Genomic DNA, 23,300 nt, shown 5'->3' with positions numbered 1-23,300 from the left:
ATATTCAGAAAAATATTTGTTTAGTTTCAAACCTCAAGAGGAGAGTCTGGTTCATCCAAGATGCTCTTTTCGCTTTGCATTCGCTGCATCGTCCCTGTAGAACTGGGGTCCATTATTAGTATGTTTTGACTACCAGCTCTGCCAAACTTACAGTCACTCTTTCTGGAGTCAGTTGTCCTGCACACCTCGTAATTGTACACATGAGGGAGAGTCCCTGTCCCCAAAGTGTCTGAGTAACGTGGTGGATAATATGGAATCACTGGGAGACTGGAATGATAGAGACGGGACTGTCTCCATCTGTATATTTTTACTGAAATAATTACAACTAAACAAGTGATGAAGAGAAAGGAAACTACAGCCAAAGCCAAGACTAAGTAAAAAGTCAGGTTGTCATTGTACTCCTTATCATGTGTTAAATCAGTGAACTCTGAGAGAACTTCAGGGAAGCTGTCAGCCACCACCACGTTAACATTGACTGTAGCTGAACGAGAGGGCTGTCCGTTGTCCTCCACTACAACAGTCAATCTTTGTTTCACAGCATCTTTATCAGTGACTTGACGGATAGTTCTTATTTCTCCATTCTGTAATCCCACTTCAAACAGCACCCTGTCTGTGGGTTTCTGCAGTTTATAAGAGAGCCAGGCATTCTGTCCAGAGTCCACATCAACAGCCACCACTTTAGTGACCAGGTAGCCCACATCTGCTGAACGAGGCACCATTTCAGCCACCAGAGAGCCACCACTCTGGACTGGATACAGAACCTGAGGAGCGTTGTCATTCTGGTCCTGGATCAGTATTTTCACAGTCACATTACTACTGAGTGGAGGAGAGCCTCCATCCTGAGCTTTTACACAGAACTGGAAATCCTTGATCTGTTCGTAGTCAAAAGAGCGCACTGCATGTATGACTCCACTATCAGAACTAACAGACACATATGAGGAGACGGGCACTCCGTTAACAGAGGAGTCCTCTAGTATGTAAGAAACACGGGCATTCTGGTTCCAGTCAGAGTCTAAGGCTTTCACTGTGAATATAGAGAGTCCTGGTGTGTTGTTTTCTACGAAATAGGCCTCATATGAGGTCTTTTCAAAGATAGGAGCGTTGTCATTTACATCTGTGATCTGTAAGGTGAGAGTGACCGTGCTGGAGAGCGAGGGCACTCCCTCATCAGAACACGTCACACTGATATTATACTCAGAGGCTCTCTCTCTGTCCAACTCACCATCAGTCACTAGGCTATAGAAACTACCAGATGTCGATTTGATTGCAAATGGAATGTTGTCATTAATATCACAATGGACTTGTCCGTTAGTTTCAGAATCAGGATCACTTACACTCATTATAGCTACCACTGTATTTGGAGGAGAGTCCTCTTGTATTTTAACCGATTTTGAAAACATATTGATGGTTGGGCTGTTGTCATTTATGTCAATTATATCAATAATGACTTTACTCGAATCTGAGAGTCCACCTTGATCAGTCGCCTCTATATCAATCTGATAATTTCTTGCCTTTTCATAATCAATGGGACCATTTAATATAAGCTCACCCTCGTCAGTAATGTGAAAAAGCATTGAAACGCTATGCATGCTATCTCCGATGGCGTAGGTAACCTCTCCATTCGATCCTTTGTCTGCATCAGACGCACTCACTTTTGTAATAAGCGTTCCCTTTAAAGAATTCTCAGTGATGCTTGCCTTATAGACTGGTTTGGTAAAAACCGGAGCGTTATCATTAACATCCAAAACAGTAACATGAATTTGCATTGTTCCTGATAATTGAGGCTCCCCTCCATCCACCGCCGTTAAGATTAACGAAATATGCTCTTGTTTCTCTCGGTCTAAAGGCTTTTGTAAAATCATTTCTACCTTTTTACTGCCATCAAATTGACTATGCAGTTTAAGCATGAAATTGTCACTCGGCTTGAGTGTATAGCTTTGAAGACCGTTCAGTCCTATATCAGAGTCAACCGCTTTCTCCAACATGAATTTAGAACCAATAACCGCAGTCTCACTGATCTCAAACCTTCTCTCATCCTTTTTAAACGCAGGAGTGTTGTCATTAACATCTGTGATTTCTAGAGTAATGGGAAAAAATTCCATTGGGTTTTCTAAAGTCATCTGAAAATGTAAAGCACAAGGCGTTGTCTGTCCACATAGCGCTTCGCGATCTATTTTTTCTTTGATAAGGAGGACTCCCCTTTCTTTATTTAGCTCGATGTATTCTGCACTATCTCCTGTATGAATACGAGCTTTGCGTGATAATAGTCGTCTAGCATCTAAACCTAAATCCTGTGCTATATTACCAACTAAAGAGCCTTTCGCCATTTCCTCAGGAATAGAGTAGCTGACCTGTCCGAGCACTGAACTGAGAGAGAGCACCGAGATAAACAACAGTACTTGCCGTCTCATTGTTTCCTCTGTCATGTATCTTTCACCAGAACAAACGTATATCCGTAATATTCCGCCCAATAAGGATTAAAATGTATCAGGAAGATGAATGTAATCCACACGTGCCGAACAAAAGAAAACGCAATTTTCATATCCGTGAATGGTTTTCTCTGTACTCCTTACGATGCGGTCTGCGTCTCTCTCAACAGTTTTGTCCAACACATCAACATGGAGGAGGTTCAGCGATATCTATTCTACCTCAAACACGCTGGGCAACAGCGGCCCGCTGAGTTCAGAATATGAAATAACAAGCATCAAGATGTCCAACAAATGTATAAAATGTAACAGGCTATGCCATCTAATATTTCATAAAAGGGTTATATGTGCTTGAGTGCACGTTTGGACCATATACCACTACCACGGTGATAATGAATTCATTAAATTATACTTGGAAATGCATTAATGTCAAAGACTGCACTATTAAATGAAGCAAATTGCATAAAGGCGAGAGGTGGGAGTAGCCTACGATAACGTGAGTCAATGAGAGAGATGTAGTGAGTCAATGAGACAGATGTAGTGAGAAGCAAAGCAATAGCCTAGTGTAGCTGTCCATGGTGCTGAAAAACATTTCCGCTTATTGGCATACACTAATAAACCCAGGAAAGAAAACACAACAAGATGGATTCTATGAAAATTGACATGGCTTCCCTGTGGATATCTGACTATATAATAGCCTGTTTATGACGTCAGTAATATGACGTAACCAATCTCATTATTGGGCAACGTTCGAGCCCATTTCAAGCGTCTTTGAATTAAACATTAAACACACACACACACACACACACACACACACACACACACACACACACACACACACACACACACACACACACACACACACACACACACACACACACACGTGCGCGCGCTTTAAGCCGGGCATTGTATGTCTGATATATATGATCAAAATATTAAAACTATTGACGTGTAGAGATTCCACATGCTCACACAACCAAAAAAGGAAGATGTGCAGTTAAACGTTCTAAACTCTAGAGGAAAGTCTGGTTCATCCAAGATGCTCTTTTCGCTCTGCATTCGTTGCATCGTCCCTGTAGAACTGGGATCCATTATCAGAATGTTCTGACTACCAGCTCTGCCGAACTTACAGTCACTCTTTCTGGAGTCAGTCGTCCTGCACACCTCGTAATTGTACACATGAGGGAGAGTCCCTGACCCCAAAGTGTCTGAGTAACGTGGTGGATAATATGGAATAACTGGGAGGCTGGAATGATAGAGGCGGGACTGTCTCCATCTGTATATTTTCACTGATATAATAACAACTAAACACATAATAAAGAGAAAGGAAACTACAGCCAAAGCCAAGACTAAGTAAAAGGTCAGGTTGTCATTGTACTCCTTGTCATGTGTAAAGTCAGTGAACTCTGAGAGAACTTCAGGGAAGCTGTCAGCCACCGCCACGTTAACATTGACTGTAGCTGAACGAGAGGGCTGGCCGTTGTCCTCCACTATAACAGCCAGTCTTTGTTTCACAGCATCTTTATCAGTGACTTGACGGATAGTTCTTATTTCTCCATTCTGTAATCCCACTTCAAACAGAGCCCTGTCTGTGGGTTTTTGAAGTTTATAAGAGAGCCAGGCATTCTGTCCAGAGTCCACATCAACAGCCACCACTTTAGTGACCAGATAGCCCACATCTGCTGAACGAGGCACCATTTCAGCCAGGAGAGAGACACCACTCTGGACTGGATAGAGAACCTGAGGAGCGTTGTCATTCTGGTCCTGGATCAGTATTTTCACAGACACATTACTACTGAGTGGGGGAGAGCCTCCATCCTGAGCTTTGACACAGAACTGGAAATCCTTGATCTGCTCGTAGTCAAAAGAGCGCACTGCATGTATGACTCCACTATCAGCACTAACAGAAACATATGAGGAGACGGGCACTCCATTAAAAGAGGAGTCCTCCAGTATGTAAGAAACACGGGCATTCTGGTTCCAGTCAGAGTCTCTGGCTTTTACTGTGAATATAGAGAGTCCAGGTGTATTATTTTCTACAAAATAGGCCTCATAGGAGGTCTTTTCAAAGACAGGTGCGTTGTCATTAACATCTGAGATCTGTAAGGTGAGAGTGACCGTGCTGGAGAGCGAAGGCACTCCCTCGTCAGAACACGTCAGGCTGATATTATACTCAGAGGCTCTCTCTCTGTCCAAATCACCATCAGTGACTAGGCTATAGAAACTACCAGATGTCGATTTGATTGCAAATGGAATGTTGTCATTAATATCACAATGGACTAGTCCGCTAGTTTCAGAATCAGGATCACTTACACTCATTATAGCTACCACTGTATTTGGAGGAGAGTCTTCTTGTATTGTAACCGATTTTGAAAACATATTGATGGTTGGGCTGTTGTCATTTACGTCGATTATATCAACAATGACTTTACTCGAATCTGAGAGTCCACCTTGATCAGTAGCCTCTATATCAATCTGATAATTCTTTGCCTTTTCATAATCAATGGGACCATTTAATATAAGCTCGCCATCGTCAGTAATGTGAAAAAGCTTTGAAACACTATGCATGCTATTACCGATGGCATAGGTAACCTCTCCATTCGGTCCTTTGTCTGCATCAGACGCACTTACTTTTGTGACAAGCGTTCCCTTTAAAGAGTTTTCAGTGATGCTTGCCTTATAGACAGGTTTGGTAAAAATGGGAGCGTTATCATTAGCGTCCAGAACAGTTATATGAATTTGCATTGTTCCTGATAATTGAGGCTCCCCTCCATCCACAGCCGTTAATATTAGCGAAATATGCTCTTGTTTCTCTCGGTCTAAAGGCTTTTGTAAAATCATTTCTACCTTTTTACTGCCATCAACTTGATTATGCAATTTAAGCATGAAATTATCATTCGGTTTCAATGTGTAACTTTGAAGACCGTTCAGTCCTATATCAGGGTCAATTGCTTTCTCCAACATGAATTTAGAACCGATTAATGCCGACTCGCTGATCTCAAATCTTCTCTCGTCCTTTTGAAAAACAGGAGTATTGTCATTTACATCTGTGATTTCAAGAGTAATGGGGAAAATTTCCATTGGATTTTCTAAAGTGAGCTGAAAATGTAAAGCACAAGGCGTTGTCTGTCCGCATAGCGCTTCGCGATCTATTTTTTCTTTGATAAGGAGGACTCCCCTTTCTTTATTCAGCTCGATGCATTCTGCACTATCTCCTGTATGAATGCGAGCTTTACGTGATAATAGTCGTCTAGCATCTAAACCTAAATCCTGTGCTATGTTACCAACTAATGAGCCTTTCCCCATTTCCTCAGGAATAGAGTAGCTGACCTGCCCGAGCACTGAACTGAGAGAGAGCACCGAGATAAACAACAGTACTTGCCGTCTCATTGTTTCCTCTGTCATGTATCTTTCACCAGAACAAACGTATATCCGTTTTACAATGAATATTCCGCCGAATAAGGATTAAAATGTATCAGGAAGATGAATGTAATCCACAAGCGCCGAACAAAAGAAAAATCTTTTTTCAAATCCGTGAATGGTTTTCTCTGTATCCCTTACGATACGGTCTTCATCTGTCTCAACACTTCTGTCTACTACATGGAGGAGGTTCTGCCACAGATCTATTCTACCTCAAACACGCTGGGCAACAGCGGCCCGCTGAGTTCAGAATATGAAATAACACACATCAATATGTCCAACAAATGTATAAAATGTAACAGGCTACTACTATGCCATCTAATATTTAACAAAGGGGTTATCTGTGCTTGAGTGCACGTTTGGACCATATACCACAACCACGGTTGATTAATTTATTAAATGATACTTGGAAATGTATTAATGTCCAGACTGCAATATTTAAATGATACAAAGGCGAGAAGTGGGAGTAAGATAACGTGAGTCAAAGAAAGAGTGTAGCTGTCCATGGTGCTGAAGAACATTTCCACTTATTGGAATAAAGAAATCGTATAAATAAATAAACCCAGGAAACAAACCACAAGATGGATTCTGAAAATGGCGTGGCTTTCCCGTGGATCTCCAACTACCCTGTTTATGACGTCAGAACTGACGACGTAAACGTAACTCATCTCATTATTGGGCAACGTTCCAGCCCATTTCAAATGTCTTTGAATTAAAGACACACACGCACGCACGCACGCACGCTCGCAGACAGACAGACAGACAGACAGACAGACAGACAGACAGACAGACAGACAGACAGACAGACAGACAGACAGACAGACAGACAGACAGACAGACAGACAGACAGACAGACAGACAGACAGACAGACAGACAGACAGACAGACAGACAGACAGACACACACACACACACACACACACACACACACACACACACACACACACACACACACACACACACACACACACACACACACAGTAAGACTGGCTTTTCTATATACACAATATTTTACTACAGATTTCAAAAGAGATTCCACATGCTCACGCAACAACAACAACAACAAAAAGAAAGATACGCAGTTCAACATTCTAACCTCTAGAGGAGAGTCTGGTTCATCCAAGATGCTCTTTTCACTCTGTATTCGCTGCATCGTCCCTGTAGAACTGGGGTCCATTATCAATATGTTTTGGCTACCAGCTCTGCCGAACTTACAGTCACTCTTTCTGGAGTCAGTCGTCCTGCACACCTCATAATTGTACACATGAGGGAGAGTCCCTGACCCCAAAGTGTCTGAGTAACGTGGTGGATAATATGGAATCACAGGGAGACTGGAATGATAGAGGCGCGACTGTCTCCATCTGTATATTTTCACTGATATAATAACAACTAGACTTGTGATAAACAAAAAAGAAACTACAGCCAGAGCCATGACTAAATAGAAAGTCAGGTTGTCATTGTACTCCTTGTCGTGTGTAAAGTCAGTGAACTCTGAGAGAACTTCAGGGAAGCTGTCAGCCACCGCCACGTTAACATTGACTGTAGCTGAACGAGAGGGCTGTCCGTTGTCCTCCACTATAACAGTCAGCCTTTGTTTCACAACATCTTTATCAGTGACTTGACGGATAGTTCTTATTTCTCCATTCTGTAATCCCACTTCAAACAGCACCCTGTCTGTGGATTTCTGTAGTTTATAGGAGAGCCAGGCATTCTGTCCAGAGTCCACATCAACAGCCACCACTTTGGTGACCAGATAGCCAACATCTGCTGAACGAGGCACCATTTCAGCCACCAGAGAGCCACTACTCTGGACTGGATACAGAACCTGAGGAGCGTTGTCATTCTGGTCCTGGATCAGTATTTTCACAGCCACATTACTACTGAGTGGAGGAGAGCCTCCGTCCTGGGCTTTGACACGGAAATGAAAATCCTTGATTTGCTCATAGTCAAAAGAGCGCACTGCATGTATGACTCCACTATCAGCACTAACAGACACATATGAGGAGACGGGCACTCCGTTAATAGAGGAGTCCTCCAGTATGTATGAAACACGGGCATTCTGGTTCCAGTCAGTGTCTCTGGCTTTTACTGTGAATATAGAGAAGCCTGGCGTGTTGTTTTCTACAATGTAGGCCTCATAGACTGTCTTCTCAAAGACAGGTGCGTTGTCATTTACATCTAAGACCTGTAAGGTCAGTGTGACACTGCTGGATAGCGAGGGCACTCCCTCGTCAGAGCAAGTAACACTGATATTATACTCAGAAGCTCTCTCTCGGTCCAACTCATCTTCTGTTACTATGCTATAGAAACTACCAGATGTAGATTTGATCGTAAATGGGATGTGTTCACTTATAATACAGTGGACTTGTCCGTTAGTATCAGAATCAGGGTCGTTTACACTCATCATAGCTACAACTGTATTTGTAGGAGAGTCTTCTTGTACTGAAACCGATTTTGAAATTATATTGATGGTCGGGCTGTTGTCATTGATGTCAATTATATCAATAATGACTTTACTCGATTCTGAGAGTCCACCTTGATCAGTCGCTTCTATATCAATCTCATAGTTTTTGGCCTTTTCATAATCAATGGGACCATTTAATATAAGCTTGCCATTGTCAGTAATGTGAAAAAGCATTGAAACACTATGCATGCTATTACCAATGGCGTAGGTAACCTCTCCATTCGATCCTTTGTCTGCATCAGATGCGCTTACTTTTGTAACAAGCGTTCCTTTTACGGAATTTTCTGTGATGCTTGCCTTATAGACGGGTTTGGTAAAAATCGGAACGTTATCATTAGCGTCCAGAACAGTAACATGAATTTGCATTGTTCCTGATAATTGAGGCTCCCCTCCATCAACAGCCGTTAAGATTAACGAAACATGCTCTTGTTTCTCTCTGTCTAAAGGTTTCTGTAAAATCATTTCTACCTTTTTATTCCCATCAAATTTATTATGCAGTTTAAGCATGAAATTGTCATTTGGTTTCAGTGTATAACTTTGAAGACCGTTCAGACCTATATCAGGGTCAATTGCTTTCTCTAACATGAATTTAGAGCCGATTGCAGCCGTCTCACTGATCTCAAACCTTCTCTCGTCCTTTTGAAAAATGGGAGAATTGTCATTAACATCTGTGATTTCAAGAGTGATGGGGAATAATTCCATTGGGTTCTCTAAAGTGATCTGAAAATGTAAAGCACAAGGCGTTGTCTGTCCGCAGAGCGATTCACGATCTATCTTTTCTTTAATGAGGATGACTCCTCTTTCTTTATTCAGCTCGATGTATTCGGCACTATCCCCTGTAAAAATACGAGCTCTGCGTGATGATAGCCTTTTAGCATCTAAACCTAAATCCTGCGCTATATTACCGACTAAAGAGCCTTTCGCCATTTCCTCAGGAATGGAGTAGGTGATCTGTCCGAGCACTGAACTGAGAGAGAGGACCGAGATAAACAACAGTACTTGCCGTCTCATTGTTTCCTCCGACATTTCTCTTTCGTAAAAAAAAACGTACTCTCCGTTTTACAAAGAATATTCCACCATGAATTAAAAATGTATCAGCAACACTGATGTAATCCAACCGTGCCAAACTAAATAAAGAACGCTTGGTAGGTCTATATATCTCTGTACTGCTAACGGTGCAATCTTCGTCTGTATAATGTTTTGTCCAGTACATCAACTAAATAGGGGAGGTTCTGCCACATTCTAACTCAAACACCCTGTCCAATAGCGGCCCGTTGAGTTCAGAATAAGAAACTGCATGAACAAAATACATCACCAGGAAGGGAAAGTATACTGTATTTGTATATACGCTTACTAGCACGCACGATACCAAGAATACCAAAGGGAGAATAAACGTGTTGTTAATGGAAAAGCTGTTTTTTTTTCATTAAGCCAAAGATTGCGCTACTACAAATGAAATCAATTGCAAGGTGGTAAGATATAGAATGGCTGATTAGCACCACATTCTAAAGTGAAAAGTAAAGCAACCCACTAACACTCAGTATAGTGTAGCTGTCCATGGTGCTGAAACCTAATACCCATGAAAATCCAAGAAAAATGTAAAGAAAAGGGGGAGAAAAAAAAGAAGAAGAAGGGAAAAAAAAGAAGAAAAAAGGACACAGCTGTTTGTGACATATTCGTACAAAATGTATAACCTCTTCATGGGGTTTCCACACATGAATAGTGCCCATACAACCAAAAAGTAAATAAGCTGTTTTGTGATTAAGCGAAATACTGTGCTACTACAAATGAAATAAATTGCAAGGTGGTAAGAGATAGAATGCCTGATTAGCCAACAGCGCCACATTCTAATGGACAAAGTGAAAAGCGAAGCAACACACAGTACGGCGTAGCTGTCCATGGTGCTGAAATCTAATAGCCAAGAAAATCACAGAAAAGGGTAAAGAAAAGGGGGAAAAATAACATAAAGACAGAAGTGTTTGTGATATATTCATACAAATGTATAACCTCTGCAAGGGTTTCCACACATGAATCGTGCAATCGTCCCCATACAACAAAAAAGTTAATATGTATATTGTAACATTCAAACCTCTAGAGGAGAGTCTGGTTCATCCAAGATGCTCTTTTCACTCTGTATCCGCTGCATCGTCCCTGTAGAACTGGGGTCCATAATCAGTATGTTCTGACTACCAGCTCTGCCGAACTTACAGTCACTCTTTCTGGAGTCAGTTGTCCTGCACACCTCGTAATTATACACATGAGGGAGAGTCCCTGACCCCAGAGTGTCTGAGTAACGTGGTGGATAATATGGAATCACTGGGAGACTGGAATGATAGAGGCGAGATTGTCTCCATCTGTATATTTTCACTGATATAATAACAATTAGACACGTGATAAACAAAAACGAAACTACAGCCAAAGCCAAGACTAAATAAAATGTCAGGTTGTCATTGTACTCCTTGTCGTGTGTAAAGTCAGTGAACTCTGAGAGAACTTCAGGGAAGCTGTCAGCCACCGCCACGTTAACATTGACTGTAGCTGAACGAGAGGGCTGTCCGTTGTCCTCCACTATAACAGTCAGTCTTTGTTTCACTGCATCTTTATCAGTGACTTGACGGATTGTTCTTATTTCTCCATTCTGTAATCCCACTTCAAACAGCGCCCTGTCTGTGGGTTTCTGTAGTTTATAGGAGAGCCAAGCATTCTGTCCAGAGTCCACATCAACAGCCACCACTTTAGTGACCAGATATCCCACATCTGCTGAACGAGGCACCATTTCAGCCACCAGAGAGCCACCACTCTGGACTGGGTACAGAACCTGAGGAGCATTGTCATTCTGGTCCTGGATCAGTATTGTCACAGTCACATTACTACTGAGTGGAGGAGAGCCTCCATCCTGAGCTTTGACACGGAACTGAAAATCCTTGATCTGCTCATAGTCAAAAGAACGCACTGCATGTATGACTCCACTATCAGCACTAACAGATACAAATGCGGAGACAGGCACTCCATTAACCAAGGAGTCCTCCAGGATATAAGAAACACGGGCATTCTGGTTCCAATCGTCATCTCTGGCTTTCACTGTGAATATAGAAAAGCCTGGCGTGTTGTTTTCTACAATGTAGGCCTCATAGACTGTCTTCTCAAAGACAGGTGCGTTGTCATTTACGTCTAAGATCTGTAAGGTCAGAGTGACACTGCTGGATAGCGAGGGCACTCCCTCATCAGAACACGTCACACTGATATTATACTCAGAAGCTCTCTCTCGGTCTAACTCATCTTCTGTTACTAGGCTATAGAAATTACCAGATGTAGATTTGATTGCAAATGGGATGTGTTCACTTATAATACAGTGGACCTGTCCGTTAGTTTCAGAATCAGGGTCGTTTACACTCATCATAGCTACGACTGTATTTAGAGGAGAGTCCTCTTGTACTGATACCGATTTTGAAATCATATTGATGATGGGGCTGTTGTCATTTATGTCAATTATATCAATAATGACTTTACTCGAATCTGAGAGTCCACCTTGATCAGTTGCCTCTATATCAATCTGATAATTCTTTGCTTTTTCATAATCAATGGGACCATTTAATATGAGCTCACCCTCGTCAGTAATGTGAAAAAGCATCGACACGCTATGCATGCTATTATCGATGGCATAGGTAACCTCTCCATTTGATCCTTTGTCTGCATCAGACGCGCTTACTTTTGTAATAAGCGTTCCCTTTAAAGAATTTTCAGTGATGCTTGCCCTATATACTGGTTTTGTAAAGACAGGAGCGTTATCATTAGCGTCCAAAACAGTAACATGAATTTGCATTGTTCCTGATAATTGAGGCTCCCCTCCATCCACGGCCGTTAAGATTAACGAAATATGTTCTTGTTTCTCTCGGTCTAACGGTTTCTGTAAAATCATTTCTACCTTTTTACTGCCATCAACCTGATTATGCAGTTTAAGCATGAAATTGTCACTCGGCTTGAGTGTATAGCTTTGAAGACCGTTCAGTCCTATATCAGAGTCAACTGCTTTCTCTAACATGAATTTAGAACCAATTACCGCAATCTCACTGATTTCAAATGTTCTCTCGTTCTTCCGGAAAACAGGAGTATTGTCATTAACATCTGTGATTTCAAGAGTAATGGGGAATAATTCCATTGGGTTTTCTAAAGTGATCTGAAAATGTAAAGCACAAGGCGTTGTCTGTCCGCAGAGCGATTCACGATCTATCTTTTCTTTAATGAGGATGACTCCCCTTTCTTTATTTAGCTCGATGTATTCTGCACTATCTCCTATAAAAATACGAGCTTTCCGTGATGATAGTCTTTTAGCATTTAAACCTAAATCCTGCGCTATGTTACCGACCAAAGAGCCTTTCGCCATTTCCTCAGGAATGGAGTAGGTGATCTGTCCGAGCACTGAACCGAGAGAGAGGACCGAGATAAACAACAGTACTTGCCGTCTCATTGTTTCCTCCGACATTCTCTTTCATCAGAACAAACGTATTGTCCGTGCAAATAATATTCCCCTTGAATTAAAAATGTATCAGGAACACTGCTGTAATCCACACGTGCCAAACAACAAAAAGAACGCTTGGTATATATGTTCTCTTTACTGCTAACGGTGCGGTCTTCGTCTGTATAATGTTTTGTCCTGTACATCAACTAAATAGGGGAGGTTCTGCCACATTCTAACTCAAACACCCTGTCCAATAGCGGCCCGTTGAGTTCAGAATAAGAAACTGCATGAGAAAAACACATCACCAGGAAGGGAAAGTATACCGTATACGCTTAGCACGCACTATAACACGAATACCACAAGGACAATTAACTTGTTATTAATGGAGAAGCTGTTTTGTCATTAAGCAAAGACTGCGCTACTAGGCTACAAATAAAATAAATTGCAAGCCTGCAAGGTGGCAAGATATAGAATGATTGATTAGCACCACATTCTAACTGACAAAGTGAAAAGCAAAGCAACCCACAGACACAGTATATATACTGTAGCTGTCCATAGTGCTGAAACATAATATCCAAGAAAATCCAAGAAAATTTTAAAGAAAAGGGGGAAAACACAATAGGAAAGCGTGAAACGTGTTTGTGATATATTCAAACAAAATGTATAGCCTCTGCATGGGGTTTCCACACATGAATCGTGCCCATACCGTACAACGAAAAGTAAATATTTATATTGTAACATTCAAACCTCTAGTGGAGAGTCTGGTTCATCCAAGATGCTCTTTTCGCTCTGTATTCGCTGCATCGTCCCTGTAGAACTGGGGTCCATAATCAGTATGTTTTGACTTCCAGCTCTGCCGAACTTACAGTCACTCTTTCTGGAGTCAGTTGTCCTGCATACCTCGTAATTGTACACATGAGGGAGAGTCCCTGACCCCAAAGTGTCTGAGTAACGTGGTGGATAATATGGAATCACTGGGAGACTGGAATGATAGAGGCGGGACTGTCTCCATCTGTATATCTTCACTGATATAATAACAACTACACACGTGATAAACAAAAAAGAAACTACAGCCAAAGCCAAGACTAAAAAAAAAGTCAGGTTGTCATTGTACTCCTTGTCTTGTGTAAAGTCAGTGAACTCTGAGAGAACTTCAGGGAAGCTGTCAGCCACCGCCACGTTTACATTGACTGTAGCTGAACGAGAGGGCTGTCCGTTGTCCTCCACTATAACAGTCAGCCTTTGTTTCACAGCATCTTTATCAGTAACTTGGCGGATTGTTCTTATTTCTCCATTCTGTAATCCCACTTCAAACAGCGCCCTGTCTGTAGCTTTCTGCAGTTTATAAGAGAGCCAAGCATTCTGCCCAGAGTCCACATCAACAGCCACCACTTTAGTGACCAGATAGCCCACATCTGCTGAACGAGGAACAATTTCAGCCACCAGAGAGCCACCAGTCTGCACTGGATACAACACCTGGGGAGCATTGTCGTTCTGGTCCTGGATCAGGACTTTCACAGAGACATTACTACTGAGTGGAGGAGAGCCTCCATCCTGTGCTTTGATGTGGAACTGGAAGTCCTTGATCTGCTCGTAGTCAAAAGAGCGTACTGCATGTATGACTCCACTATCAGCACTAACAGATACATATGAGGAGACGGGCACTCCATTCACAGAAGAGTCCTCCAGTATGTAAGTATGTAAGTATGTAAGTATGTTCAAATGGGGATGGTTATCATTCATGTCAATGACATCAACAATGATCTTACTAGAATCAGATAGTCCTCCATTATCAATAGCTTCGATATCTACTTCATAGCTTTTTGCTTTTTCATAATCAATTTCACCGACCAAAATAACATGGCCACTCATCTTGTCAATCTGAAAAAGATCGGATAAACGATGTTTGTTATCAGAAATGACATATGATATGTCTCCGTTGGATCCCTTGTCGCTGTCAGATGCACTTACAGTTATTACGCTCACCCCCCTGGGTGAATTTTCCTCTATCGAGACCTTATACATAGGTTTTGTGAAAACTGGAGCATTGTCATTTGCATCTAACACAACGATGAATATTTGCATTGTCCCTGACATCTGCGGGTCTCCTCCGTCTAGAGCAGTTAACAACAGTGATATCTGTTCTTGTTTTTCTCGATCGAGTGGCTTCTGTAAAATCATTTCAACCTTTTTATTCCCGTGTACTTGATTTTCTAATTTTAATATAAAGTTATCGGTTGGTTTCAAGGAGTAGCGTTGGAGGCCATTCAAACCAATGTCGGGATCGATTGCCTTTTCTAATACAAATTTAGAACCAACGACTGCCGACTCGCTAATTTCAAAACGCTTCTCAACGGACCCGAAACTAGGAGGGTTATCGTTAATGTCTGTGATCTCAACTGTTACACGAAACAACTCCATTGGATTTTCCAGAATTATTTGAAAATGTAAAGCACAAGGCGTTGTTTCCCTACACAGACTCTCTCTGTCTATTCTCTCTTTGATAATGAGGACTCCTCTGTCTTTATTCAGCTCGATGTATTCTATACTGTCTCCCGAATGAATCCGAGCCTTACCGGATTTAAGCCTTTTAACATCTATCCCTAAATCCTGAGCTATTTTACCAACTAAAGATCCTTTCGCCATTTCCTCGGGGATGGAGTAGCTGGCCTGCCCAAACACTGAATGAAGAGCGAGAACCGAGATAAATAGCAGTAGCACTTGCCGTCTCATTGTTCTGTCCGATATAGGCTCCTGCGCCATTTTACCACAATTGTAATCCAAAAGACCACGAATTGAATAATCCTAATGCTGCTTATAGCTTGCTTGATGTTTTCAATTCCCACAGCGTTGGAAAATAAAACGTCTCTTTGCTCTCCCTGTTCAGGATTCTCTTTTAGGCTGCACGAGTTCTGCGTTCAGATTATTTCTTTAACTCCCCTTGCATTAGACCTAGATCGAGATCTTGGGGGAGGTACTGCTGTAAACATGATATGAACACATGGTCAATAGCGGCCCTCTCTGCTCAAGGCACTAAACTGCACAAAGCAGTGGAATAAGAAGGTTTTTCGTTCGTAGCAAAGTCTGCAGTGAATTATCTAGGTGTGGCCGAGGATATGGCTATTATTGGTTAATTACTATATGCACGTTAGTAAAAATGTAATGCTAACAATAGAAATTATGAAACACCACAGGCATGTTATCAAATAAAGAAAATTTCACATAGGGAGCTATAGTTAATTTGAAAAGTTATAACACAAGTTATAACCAATCGAGGAAGTACTATAAAGTCCAGGGCTTATTTCCATTGTGGTCCTCATACGCATAGCAAACACATGTCATAACAGAGGTGATACAAAAAACGAAATGGATAATATTCATGTACTGTGTATGATTATTTAAGCTTAAAAAAACTACTGATATCGCACCATGCAGGATCCGGTAATACACACACACACGCACGCACGCACGCACACACACACACACACACACACACACACACACACACACACACACACACACACACACACACACACACACACACACACACACACACACACACACACACACACACACACACACACACACACATAAAGCGCGCGCCTCGTGGTGCTGAAACAACCGATTCCATTGACAGCCTTTTAAAGAAGAAAGCACAGCACGCCTTCTAATTACAATATTTATGGTTGGTTAACAACAATGAAATTATACAAACAATATAAAAGCACTGATGCATTGAATGCACTGATCTATTCTAAGTCAGAGAAAAGTCTGGTTCGCCTCGGTTCATGCAGGAATGACAGACCTTTGGATAGAGAGGGAAAGAAAATCGTTACAGCATAGGTTGTCGCTGTCCAAGGTGCTGAAAGCAAAACAAAGCCATGCACTTGTCTACACGTTAGAAGAGAAATATTCCAACCTCAATCGGAGAGTCTGGTTCATCCAGGATGCTCTTTTCATTCTGTATTCGCTGCATTGTCCCTGTAGAACTGGGGTCCATTATCAGTATGTTCTGACTACCAGCTCTGCCGAATTTACAGTCACTCTTTCTGGAATCAGTCGTCCTGCACACCTCATAATTGTACACATGAGGGAGAGTCCCTGACCCCAGAGTGTCAGAGTAACGGGGAGGATAATATGGAATCACTGGGAGACCGGAATGATAGAGGCGGGACTGTCTCCATCTGTATATTTTCACTGATATAATAACAACTAGACACGTGATGAATAAAAAGGAAACTACAGCCAAAGCTAAGACTAAGTAAAATGTCAGATTGTCATTGTACTCCTTGTCTTGTGTAAAGTCAGTGAACTCTGAGAGAACTTCAGGGAAGCTGTCAGCCACCGCCACGTTAACATTGACTGTAGCTGAACGAGAGGGCTGTCCATTATCTTCCACTAAAACAGTCAGCCTTTGTTTCACAGCATCTTTATCAGTAACTTGACGGATAGTTCTTATTTCTCCATTCTGTAGTCCAACTTCAAACAGCGCCCTATCTGTGTTTTTCTGCAGTTTATAAGAGAGCCAGGCATTCTGCCCAGAGTCCACATCGACAGCCACCACCTTAGTGACCAGATAGCCCACATCTGCTGAACGAGGCACCATTTCAGCCACCAGAGAGCCACCTGTCTGTACCGGGTACAGAACCTGAGGAGCGTTGTCATTCTGGTCCTGGATCAGTACTTTCACAGTCACATTACTACTGAGTGGAGGAGAACCTCCATCCTGAGCTTTGACGCAAAACTGAAAGTCTTTAATCTGCTCGTAGTCAAAAGAGCGAACTGCATGTATGACTCCACTATCAGCACTAACAGATACATATGAGGAGATGGGGAATCCGTTAACAGAGGAGTCCTCTAGTATATAGGAAATACGGGCATTCTGGTTCCAGTCAGCGTCTATTGCCTTTACTGTAAATATAGAGACGCCTGGTGAGTTGTTTTCTATAATGTAGGCCTCATAAGAGGTCTTTTCAAATGCAGGTGCATTGTCATTCACATCTGAGATCTGCAAGGTGAGAGTGACCGTCGTGGACAACGAGGGAACTCCCCCATCAGAACACGTGACACTGATATTATAAACGGCTGCTTTCTCTCGGTCCAAATCACTATCTGTCAATACGGTAAAGAAATTATTTGACGACGCCTTTATAGTAAAAGGAATATCTTCATTTAAAACACATTGCACTTTGCCATTTTCATTTGAATCTGGATCTTGTATATTCATCATAGTAACAACCGTTCCTGGTTTCACGTCCTCAGATATAGTGTTTGAGCTGGACATAATGTTAATGGAAGGCTTGTTGTCGTTTGCATCAAGCACTTCTATGATAATTTTGCAGGATTCTGAGAGGCCTCCTTGGTCACTAGCTTTAACGATGATTTCGTAATGTCTCCTTTTCTCATAGTCAACACTCCCTTGCAACGTCAACAACCCGTTCTCTCTATTAATATCAAAAACACTAGCTAATCCTGACTTTGGAATGGAGTATGTTACTCTCCCATTCGCGCCCTGGTCAGCATCAGATGCACTTACTGTAGTCAAAACAGTTCCTATAGGTGCGTTCTCTATCACATTCGCTCTGTATAGCGGTTGTGCACAGATAGGCGCATTATCATTATTGTCTAATACAGTAACACGAATCTGCATTGTCCCAGAAAGCTGAGGCTCCCCGCCATCTGCAGCTATTAAAATCAGTGAAATGTGTTCTTGTTTTTCTCTGTCTAACGATTTAGTTAACACTATTTCGATGTTTTTACTGCCTTCTCCACGACCAGGTGTTTTCAGAGAAAAATTATCAGTGGGTTTGAGGTTATAAGTATGAATACTATTGACACCAACATCATCGTCCACTGCTCGCTCTATGACAAATCGTGTTCCAATAGAGGCGGATTCGCTGATTTCATATTGTATTTCATCCCTCTCGAACGTTGGAGGATTATCATTTATGTCGGTAATTTCGATTGTAACGGTGTAAAATTCCATTGGATTTTCCAGAATCATTTGGAAATGTAGAGCGCAAGGCGTCGTCTCACCGCACAAAGCCTCTCTGTCTATTCTCTCCTTGATAAGGAGGACCCCTCTGTCCTTATTCAACTCGACGCATTCAGCACTGTCTCCTGTATAGATACGTGCTTTCCCCGACTTTAATCTTTTCACGTCCAAACCTAAATCCTGTGCTATATTACCGACTAAAGAGCCGGACACCATTTCCTCAGGAATAGAGTAACTGACCTGCCCGAGCACTGAACTGAGAGAAAGCATCAAGATAAACACCAGTACTTGCCGTTCCATTGTTCCGTGTTTCTATCTGTGCAAGAGGTAAATTTCCTTTCCTTTCAGAAACAATAATATTCCCTTATCATAATCCGAAATTCCCGAGCATATCAAGTCCCTTAGCGTCTTTGCGTGTAGCGTTCTGTTCACCAAGTCTACTGTCTTTGTATATAGCTCTACATCTCTCTTTAACAGGCCGTGTTGATGGGGGAGGGACCAATGCAAATTGTAATACAAGACAGAAACCCATTGGCCAACAGCGGCCCTGTCTGTTCTACAATTTGAACTACAGGACCCTAGTGCATGCAGTTGCCGCTGTCCATGGTGCTGAAACATGTAACATTTAATTATGAAACGGTTAAACGGCTATACGATGCTGAGCGTATTTTATTGGCTACATGCACGCAAAGTTTGTTTTAATCATCCCGTTTAAAATCCTATGATAACTTATTTGAGGACTGATAATAGTTATCACATTCCTAACACAATTACCATATACATAATTATGCCTAAAAGCTGCACAAGAAAAAGCCTATCCCTTCAAGTAATACGTCTTAAATTTGAGAATAATCGTAGAACAATAATTCAGAAACTCAATATGATGAACATAATAAAGTCTTCTGAAAATGAAAGTTGCCAATTGCCATAAAGTGAGATTCAACAATGTGTATTACTAACCTCTAGAGGATAGTCTGGTTCATCCAGGATGCTCTTTTCACTCTGCATTCGCTGCATCGTCCCTGAACTGGGGTCCATTATCAATATGTTCTGACTACCAGTTCGGTCAAACTTACAGTCACTCTTTCTGGAGTCAGTCGTCCTGCACACATCGTAATTGTACACATGAGGGAGAGTCCCTGTTCCCAAGGTGTCAGAGTAACGTGGTGGATAATATGGAATCACTGGGAGATTGGAATGATAGAGGCGGGACTGTCTCCATCTGTATATTTTTACTGATATAATAACCACTAGACACGTGATAAACAAAAAAGAAACTACAGCCAAAGCCAACACTAAGAAAAACGTAAGATTATCATTGTACTCCTTGTCATGTGTAAAGTCAGTGAACTCTGAGAGAACTTCAGGGAAGCTGTCAGCCACGGCAACGTTAACAATGACTGTAGCTGAACGAGAGGGCTGTCCGTTGTCCTCCACAATAACAATCAGTCTTTGTTTCACAACATCTTTGTCAGTGACTTGACGTATTGTTCTTATTTCTCCATTCTGTAATCCCACTTCAAACAGCGCCCTGTCTGTGGTTTTCTGCAGTTTATAAGAGAGCCAGGCATTCTGCCCAGAGTCCACATCAACAGCCACCACTTTAGTGACCATATAGCCCACATCTGCTGAACGAGGCACCATTTCAGCAACAAGAGAACCACCACTCTGGACTGGATACAGAACTTGAGGAGCGTTATCATTCTGGTCTTGGATCAGTATTTTCACAGTCACATTGCTACTGAGTGGAGGAGAGCCTCCATCCTGTGCTTTGACACGGAACTGGAAATCCTTGATCTGCTCGTAGTCAAAAGAGCGCACTGCATGTATGACTCCACTATCAGCGCTAACAGACACAAACGCGGACACAGGCACTCCATTAACCAAGGAGTCCTCCAGTATGTATGAAACACGGGCATTCTGGTTCCAGTCAGCGTCTCTTGCTTTTACTGTGAATATTGAGAGTCCTGGTGCATTGTTTTCCACAATGTAGGCCTCATACGCTGTCTTCTCAAAGACAGGTGCGTTGTCATTCACGTCAGATATATGCAATGTGAGCGTGACACTGCTGGAGAGCGAGGGTACTCCCTCATCATAACACATCACACTGATATTATATTGCGAAGCAATCTCCCTGTCCAAAGCCGTCTCTGTAACTAAACTATATATTCCATTTAACGTTGACTCAATTTTAAACGGAATGTTTTCATTCATACTACACGTCACTTGCCCATTTTGCCCCGAGTCTGGGTCGTTTACACTTATCATAGCAATTATGGTATTTGGAGGGGAGTCTTCATGTATGTTATCAGATTTTGAGATCACATTTACATTTGGACTGTTGTCATTTATGTCGATCACATCAACAATGATCTTACCAGAATCAGACAGTCCTCCATTGTCAATAGCTTCTATATCCACCTGATAGTGCTTTGCCTTTTCAAAATCTACGTCACCAACCAAGATAACCTCCCCACTTTTCCTATCGATCTGAAATAGTTCGGATAAACGTTTGCTTTTGGTAATTATATACGATATTTCTCCATTTGAGCCTTTGTCTCTGTCTGATGCACTAACAGTAGCTACTCTGGTTCCCTTCGGTGAATTCTCAGTTATTGCAGACTTGTAGACAGGTTTTGTGAAAACTGGAGCATTATCATTTGCATCTAAAACAGTGACGTATATTTGCATTGTCCCCGACATCTGCGGCTCTCCTCCATCCAGGGCAGTCAGTAACAATGATATCTGCTCTTGGTTTTCTCGATCTAGAGATTTCTGTAGTATCATTTCTATCTTTTTACTTCCATCTGCCTGGTTCTCTAATTTCAATACGAAGTTTTCTGTCGGTTTAAGTGAATAGCTTTGGAGACCATTCAAACCAATATCGGGGTCGGCGGCTTTCTCCAACACAAATTTTGAACCAATGACGGCTGATTCACTTATTTCGAAACGCTTCTCGTTTGATGCAAAGCTGGGAGAATTGTCGTTTATGTCCGTGATTTCTACTGTTACACGGAACATTTCCATTGGATTTTCCAAAATAATGTGGAAATGTAACGCACAGGGCGTTGTTTCGCCGCACAACGTCTCTCTATCTATTCTCTCTTTGATGAGGAGGACTCCCCTGTCTTTATTCAACTCGATATATTCTCCACTGTCTCCCGAATGAATACGAGCTTTGCCAGATTTGAGCCTTTTAACATCTATCCCTAAATCCTGAGCAATGTTGCCTACTAAAGACCCTTTTGCCAATTCCTCAGGAATGGAGTAGCTGACCTGCCCGAGAACTGAATCAAGAATAAGAACCGAGACAAATAACAGTACTTGCCACCTCATTGTTCTGTCTGATATTTGCTCCTGCGCCATTTCAAGAAAATTGTAATCCACAAGAAGACCAAAAGAATGATTCCAAAATGAAATATATATTTTAAGCGATATTCCCAACAGATATTCCACAGCGTTGAGAGATTACATCACTCGCTATTGTCTCCGTTTTCTCTGTCAGACGGATTCTGCGTTCAATCTTTTCCATTCCCCTTGCACTATATCGAGATGCGAGATGTTGGAGGGAGGCACTGTTGTAAAGCTGTTCCAACCCTGCTACACACTGGTCAATAGCGGCCCTCACTGCTCAATGCATAGAACTACACGAAGCAGTGGCAGAATTCGATGAAATATGACTGGCACATAAGCTTGAGTATAGAGCGCACGGACTAAAATGTGGTTCTGTGTTGTGTAGCACTTTTGATGGAACACACACAATTAAGGAAATAAATATACAGAAAGAAATAATTGAGATGAACCAAGGGAAATCACAACAGAGCAAATACAAAAAAATGAAACCTCTCAAAAGAATGAGGTTGTAGTTTTACAATTTACAAAGGTATAATTATGTTCAGCTACAAGCACGCAGCTACAAGCGCGCAGCTACAAGCGGGCACAGTGAAGTGATTAAAAGGCAAACATTGTTTGTTAATTGTCAATTTCCGCCTTCCCACGCTTCCGGGACATGTAATTCATACATTCTAAGCAATGCATGAGCATGCTGCATACACAACCAATCAGATTCTCTCAATTTGCAGTTTGACAATCAAGTGATTGTCTGCGTTCTACAAATATCGTACTCTCCTTCAGACTGCATGTTGCATATAGGCAGCCCTTCCTTTTCTGTCCTATAAGTGCAGAGAGAGAGAGAGAGAGAGAGAGAGAGAGAGAGAGAGAGAGAGAGAGAGAGAGAGAGAGAGAGAGAGAGAGAGCGCTTTGAACTCTGTCGGCAGTGCTTTCCTGTCATGGCGCTGTCCATGGTGCTGAAACACTCCACAACGATAATGCCTTGTTTCACAAATAAAAACAATATCAAAATACAAACCTATCACGCACTCTCGCGCGCGCGCGTGCACGCACGCACGCACGCACGCACGCACGCACGCACGCACGCACGCACGCACACACGCACACACACACACACACACACACACACACACACACACACACACACACACACACACACACACACACACACACACAATGTTGGAGA

The 23,300-nt window shown here is 42.0% G+C and overlaps 6 protein-coding genes across 6 annotated transcripts in view; all 6 read right to left on the bottom strand.

Moving 5' to 3' along the window:
* Nucleotides 1-23,300, bottom strand: part of LOC308302351 (protocadherin gamma-C5-like) — a gene marked incomplete at both ends in the record, with an annotated part of 340,087 nt that overhangs the window by 24,344 nt on the left and 292,443 nt on the right. The window lies entirely within an intron of this gene.
* On the bottom strand, nt 27-10,209 carry LOC308301947 (protocadherin beta-7-like; the record flags this gene model as incomplete). The annotated part of the gene is made up of 5 exons (XM_080746094.1): nt 27-1,459; nt 3,539-4,526; nt 8,031-8,368; nt 8,864-8,945; nt 10,195-10,209. The coding sequence occupies 5 exons, from the start codon at nt 10,207-10,209 to the stop codon at nt 27-29; spliced, it is 2,856 nt and encodes a 951-aa protein (XP_080602220.1).
* LOC308301490 (protocadherin beta-16-like) lies at nt 10,393-12,792 on the bottom strand (the record flags this gene model as incomplete). Its single annotated transcript, XM_080745487.1, has 1 exon — nt 10,393-12,792. The coding sequence occupies one exon, from the start codon at nt 12,790-12,792 to the stop codon at nt 10,393-10,395; it is 2,400 nt and encodes a 799-aa protein (XP_080601613.1).
* On the bottom strand, nt 13,510-15,531 carry LOC308301946 (protocadherin gamma-A3-like; the record flags this gene model as incomplete). The annotated part of the gene is made up of 1 exon (XM_080746093.1): nt 13,510-15,531. One exon carries the CDS (start codon nt 15,529-15,531, stop codon nt 13,510-13,512), a length of 2,022 nt encoding a protein of 673 aa, XP_080602219.1.
* On the bottom strand, nt 16,667-19,063 carry LOC308301491 (protocadherin beta-16-like; the record flags this gene model as incomplete). The annotated part of the gene is made up of 1 exon (XM_080745488.1): nt 16,667-19,063. One exon carries the CDS (start codon nt 19,061-19,063, stop codon nt 16,667-16,669), a length of 2,397 nt encoding a protein of 798 aa, XP_080601614.1.
* On the bottom strand, nt 19,703-22,129 carry LOC308301945 (protocadherin gamma-A2-like; the record flags this gene model as incomplete). The annotated part of the gene is made up of 1 exon (XM_080746092.1): nt 19,703-22,129. The coding sequence occupies one exon, from the start codon at nt 22,127-22,129 to the stop codon at nt 19,703-19,705; it is 2,427 nt and encodes an 808-aa protein (XP_080602218.1).

Source organism: Nannobrachium achirus (assembly GCF_963921795.1).
Source record: "Nannobrachium achirus genome assembly, chromosome: 17".
NCBI lineage: Eukaryota > Metazoa > Chordata > Actinopteri > Myctophiformes > Myctophidae > Nannobrachium > Nannobrachium achirus.
The sequence above is the reverse complement of the archived record's forward strand: the minus strand, read 5'-3'. Positions and strand labels throughout refer to the sequence as shown.